At 39.0% G+C, this 6000-nt stretch overlaps 1 protein-coding gene across 5 annotated transcripts in view; it reads left to right on the top strand.

The window, feature by feature from the left end:
* ncor1 (nuclear receptor corepressor 1) overlaps positions 1-6000 on the top strand; it is a 60511-nt gene that overhangs the window by 5136 nt on the left and 49375 nt on the right. For all 5 annotated transcript variants that reach the window (XM_005737826.1, XM_005737828.1, XM_013912053.1 and 2 more), the window contains exons 3-5: positions 1591-1685; positions 3020-3227; positions 4220-4399. In XM_005737826.1, the coding sequence (XP_005737883.1) occupies positions 1591-1685; positions 3020-3227; positions 4220-4399 (483 nt within the window). The remainder of the gene's footprint in view (positions 1-1590; positions 1686-3019; positions 3228-4219; positions 4400-6000) is intronic.

Below are 6000 nucleotides of genomic sequence, written 5' to 3' on the forward strand. Positions count from 1 at the left end.
GGAGCTTTATTGCTTCATTTTCAACTACAACTGAAGATTGAAGTGATTTAGAAAAACAAAACAAAACCCAAGACCAAACCCATTTTTTAATTTATCAGTGTTACATTGTTTATTTAAACCAATTAGAAATGCATCGATGCTGATTAAATTTGCTTGTAGTCTCAGTAGTGAAAAACCATGTGTGGTGGTAATTCCCGTAGCAGTATTTAACTCTAGAGCATCGTCCTTTTGCGCATTCATTTGAGAATGTTGGATGGTGTTTGGACATTTTCAGTGACACGTTTCTTAGAAGCATACTTTCACAGAAAACTCTCGATGGGACATTTCTGAGCATTCACATTGTTTGCTTAAATCTGGGACAAAACGGGAATTTAGAAATGTTTCCTGTAACTGCATTTGCTTGTCCAGGTTTGTTTGGCAGTCACACTGTGCTGATAACATTTCTGTGTTCTTTACCCCATACGGTTTTGGATAAAAGCCCCTGACTATTACAGACATTTTAATCAATGTTCTTGCCATCAACAACATTCCTTTTAGTTTGCCAGAGGAGGAGTAGTGCTGCTGGTTTCAGTAATTCCATTGTGAACTGACTAATGACACGTTTGAAAAACGAGTGGAACTGGGCCTCACTTCAGGCCAGCCCTTATTCTCTAGTACTAGGATATATATATTTTTTGTATATTCCTGGTAAGCTTAACCATGTCTGCAATCTCTGCCCCCCCTCCTACCCCCTCACCCCCCGGGCAGAGGTCAGAGTAAGGACAGAATACAACATTGGCCTATCCCTGCTGATTAATTTGGGAACTTTGTTGTTTTAATAAGGTGAGATCACAGATGAAAATGGCCTCTTGGATAACTGTGCCGCATTTATAGCTGTTTTTCTTTTTCTATATATCTGCAATGTCACTGTTAAATAAACCAACAAATAAAATTATGTAAGCTAACAAAATAAGCAAAGCTAATTAGCTTAATTATTTATGATTTTAATCTCTGATTGCTGGCATCGTGATTGTCTACTCAGAGTTCCAGCTGAGTGGCAGAAATGCCCATTGAGTTGCCTTTATTAGATTAAGTAGAACAGAGTTTACAGGAAATGGGATGGGTGGGATTGCAGACATGTGTTTATGTGCGTATGTATGCATGAGGTGAGATGCAGCACAGGTCCATGGCTACACTCTAACTGGGGACATCGCAGTTACATGATTTTTGTGCCCCTCAAAGCTTTTGGTAGCGCATTGTACAGTCAGTGATGGTGCTTACATGAGCTGCTAAGGGGTAAAAAAAAGAAAAAGCATTGTGCTTCAGGTTATAGTTCATGTGTAAAAGTGTGAGTGAAGCAGGCAGTGGAGGCAGCTTTACTGATTCAAAGTAAGATGTATCTGTAGCAGAGAAATGTGTCGCTTTTGTAGACACTACTTTCTAAGGATGATCCGGTTGCTGCATCTGTGAGGTGCTTATAGTTTGTTATGGTATGTGAGGTGATGTTTGTTTTTGTGTATTGATTTCCATTTTCCCTGCTTCACACTGTCAAGAACTTGAATGAGATTGAGATTTGAGAATTAATTTGCTAAGTGTTCCTCTTGCCTTTAGGATTTCACCGTCCCAGACTACCGGAATCACATGCAGGATCCACAGGGTCGCAGAAGACCGTCTTTACTGTCCGAATTCCACCCTGGAGCTGAAAGGTAGGAGCGTAATATTCAAATACCAAGCTGCTTATTAGGCTTTATTAGGTGCTTTCTTATTTCATTTTAGGTTTTGTTGTAGAGAGGCTTTCCCTTCTTGCATCTAGAGCAGGGCGATATGGCCAAAACTATTTATCATGATATATATTTAAAATTTGCGATAACAATATAACTGACAATATAATTGATGCGAGACAAAATACAACTCCACAACTTTACTAGCGTAAAAACCCCCCCATCCATGTATTTTCACTTAAACAAGCAGCTGTTTTTTTTATGTGCATTAAAGCTATATAAAAATTTAACAGTGCAAAAGCAAATTCCTTGCTGAAAGTTTAACCAAAAGGCATTTCCAGTAGAAATGGGCTGACATATCCCAACCATAACCATGTATAATATCCACTGAAGTTAAAAAGAGGTGCTTTGCAGCATTAAACTGCAGTGTGCCAAATAAAAAAGTCAAATACGTATTTTTCGGACCATAAGGTGCATGGGATTATAAGACACATTAAGTGAAACAAAGCAGTCAGATAAATCAAACTATTCTTGCTTCCTCCACTTCTGTACCATTGATTCATTAATGCTGTATTCTATCACAGCTGCTTTATTCCCATGTTGTACGTTTGAATTTTTTCAGAAATCTCTCAGTCAGAACATGCTACATCATGCTTAGGTAACTAACAAAGCTAGCGAGCTAACTTCCGCTAACGTCCTGTTAACTTCTAACTCCGTTAAATGTAATAAATTCTGTTTTCATGGATGCCTGGATGTTAAACTTCATAGTTACACCTGGTAAAGCAGCAACGCTGATCATTTTATTAAAGGTGAAAGAATTTAGACAGTTTTTAACTCTCAGTGATGCTGCAGTGTTCGTTTGACTTTGGGACCTGAAATTGACTGAGTTTAGGACACAGATTACTCCCAGATTTACGAGTACCTTAGTCTAAATACGGCAATAATGACGGCCCACGTGCATGTTCTACAAAAAAAATGTGCTTTGGTGGGTATCTGACGGACAAACACCAAACCAGTTCCACATCACTGAAGTAGCACCATTTTTACAAACCAATTCTGGTTCATCCGTTTCACTGAACGATCCGCTTTCTCTCTTCTCATTCTCCGTTGCCACCATGCTTTTTCGGCCATGTGCGCATGCGCGTTTTACTCATATTCTATCACGATATTTCATTTTCTTATCGTTGCCTAACATTGTACCGGTATTACCGTGAACGGTATAATATGGCCCAGCCTTACTTGCATCCTCCAATTAATTTTGACAGCTAGTTGCAGTTTCTGATAAATCTGTAAATTTCTTGTTTACTTTTCTTTGTCAGGCCTCCAGAGAGGCGCCATGGTTACGAACAGCAGTTTCACTCTGTCTCAGCCCAACCTGAGCATGAGGTCTTGGAGGCTAAACGCCCTCGCCTGGAGACTGTTGCTGAGGCTCATATCACCCGCACCCCTTCCACTGCGGGGGGTATTGTTCTGCCTGTGCCCCATAGTGTACAGGACAGCCTAAGAGCCACTGTGGAGGTCAAGAAGGTGGGCATCATATTTTTTATTTTGTAGGTCCTGTATTTGAACCAGTTTATCAGGCAGAAATAATTAAGCTTAAGATTGGACTAACATTTACTAATGTCAGTGTTCAGTATTCATAAAAGTTATTGTTACGAACATCTGAAAGACAAAAGATGAGGTCAGTTCTTTCCCATAATTAAGATTTCTTTATTTTGTTGGAACAAAAGTGAATATAAATGAGGACTAAAGCACAATCACTGTACAAAATAAGGCTCTCCACTATGGATAATGGCCAAATTTTAAAACATCAGCCATAGGCCCTTTATTTCGCAGTTGCTAAAGTCTTGAACTTAACAATAGGTTCTTGTAGACAATAAAAAAAACTTGAGTCTGAGTAGACACTGAGTAGGATTCTCAAACACTTAAGACTAATGCAGTCATGACGTTTTATGAAGGTTTTATTGCTGGATGGGGCTATTTTGGTAAGGTGTTGATTTGATTTGTATCCTCAGAGGATGTAATTTATAGGCCTTTGGACCTGAGCAGTGCATATTTGCTGATACTGTCAGGTTAGCCAGTAAGCCATGCACCGGCTCATATTTCTCTACTGTCAGTACTTGATGTTGTTCAGCTGCCTTTTTGCTTAGTCTCTCCTCCTACAATCAGAGGAACTCTGCTGTCTTGGACTGCCAGTGAAGGTTGTAGTCCTTGTTCTGCCCTGGACATCATCTGTGAACTGGAAAGGCAGAGTAGAACAAGAAATGCTCTTTCTAGCTGCTAGACAATGACAGTCAGAGTCAGTCTGTAGGAGGTGAGAACGACTGGAGAGGTAGCTGAATGGCTCAGAGCCTGTGCATAGGGAAGCATGAAACCAAACAGGTTTGTGCTGGTTAGTGGTGAATTAATTTTCAAAAATAAAATACTTGGTAAATTAAGCTCTTCTGTCATATTATTGCCAGATTGCCTACCAATAATTTGTATAAACTTATTTAACAGTTTTTTGGTTTTTTTGCCAGGAGACTCAGTTCACTGTCAAAGTGGAGTCTTCCCCAGGAGGACCTACACTACACATGGGGGAGGAGCAGGACACCTCTCCTTCTAAACTGTCCAAGGAAGAGCTGATTCAGAGTATGGACCGTGTAGACCGAGAGATTGCTAAAGTGGAGCAGCAGATTTTCAAGTTGAAGAAAAAGCAGGTTGGTTACCCAGCTTGGCCTTTTTTCTCTTAACATATTTCAAACACAATGAGTGTTGTGTAAGAAAACATGGCACAGATAATGTTTTTCTTTCTTTTTCTTTAAGAAATAAACTGAGAGACTGATATGATACAAATTTTAGAACAGCATTGAGGAAGTGCTTAAATATAAATGTTTTGTTGCTTTTATGCAACTGTATCACAGCTAAACTTCAAACTGACTTTTTATTGAAAGTGACACTGAGGATAAATACTAAGAAAAATATTCATGGGAGGGTCTCAGAAATCCGCAGATCCATTTAGTGTAAAAAGTGTTGTACTTTCAGCTCAGGGTTAAAGTAATCTACCGGAAGTCTTTCCCTTTGAGAAAAGCCTGTTCAGTATGTCTGGTGCTAAATATCAAGTCAAATATCAGTTCTCTACTGATTTGGTGATGATAAGCCCTGGAGGCTTGCTTGTCTTCTCGGTGAGCTCCAAGTTGCTCTTTGACCTTGAAAATTAAAGCATTCCTCAGGGCTATAAGATGCCACTGCTGTAAATCTATAGGCTGACAGACTTGTGTCTTTCATTTTCTTGTATTTTTCCTAGAAGGCACTCTCAGAAATGACATTTCTAGATCCCTAGGTTTACTTTTTTTCTTCAGCTCAGCGTCCTATTTAGATTACCGTAGATTGTTGTTGTTTTTTTGTTTGTTTTTTTGCTTCTTGGTCGTCTTCGAACTGCTATCTCTTTTGGAATTCTACTTAATTAGATAGAAATGTTAGCTGATCAAGGCTGCAAGAGAATACCTCTCCCTTTTCTAGTCTGCCTTTTCCCAAGGTTTTCAGGGATTTAATGTTTATTTGAGGTATTTCAGGAACTCCTAATCTGGTCCCTGTAACCTGGTAGTTTACATAACCTTTAGCTTGTAAACATTGACCTAGCAAACATTCAGCAGATTAGTGTGTCTGTGTTTATTAACATGGCCCCAGTTAGGGCTGTTCGATATAACGGTATATATCGGATGACAGTATAAAAACGTCTATCATTTCATTTTACGCTATCGTTTGTGGTGTCGCAAAATAAACTGTTTACGGCAATGTTTTTTTTCATCGTTTTGATGGTCACTGTAGTGGCTATATTAATTTCTTAAAGTTCTCTCTTTCTCTTATATTTAATATAACCACACTACGGACGGACAAGCGCCTGTTTTAAGGGGTGGCCGTAACAAAAAACAACGGAAAAACAACCCAACATCCGCTTGTTTATTTTCCACATAAACCTTTCAAAATAAAGCTCAAGATCCTATTGAGAATTTTCAAAATAAACAGAATCACGTGAAAAAGTATGCAGAGTATTGACGGATGAGAAGCAAAAAAAGAGTTGTCAGGTGCTAAAAAATAAACCTTAGACTCAAATGTTAGAACAGGCTTTCCCCGCAGCACGTCGTGTAATAAATACTCACAAAAAAAACGGCGGCCGTTACAACCTATGCCTAAAAATGTGTAGTTTCATGCATCGGTTAAAACACTCGACTCCAGGTACAAGACGCCCAGCTGGAAACACTTCACCTAGGTTCAAGGTTCTTTATTTGTCACATGCATAGTTATACAAGTATAACAT

The sequence above is a fragment of the Pundamilia nyererei genome, unplaced genomic scaffold, assembly GCF_000239375.1.
Source record: "Pundamilia nyererei isolate P.nyererei 1_Seehausen unplaced genomic scaffold, PunNye1.0 scaffold00080, whole genome shotgun sequence".
Classification (NCBI taxonomy): domain Eukaryota; kingdom Metazoa; phylum Chordata; class Actinopteri; order Cichliformes; family Cichlidae; genus Pundamilia; species Pundamilia nyererei.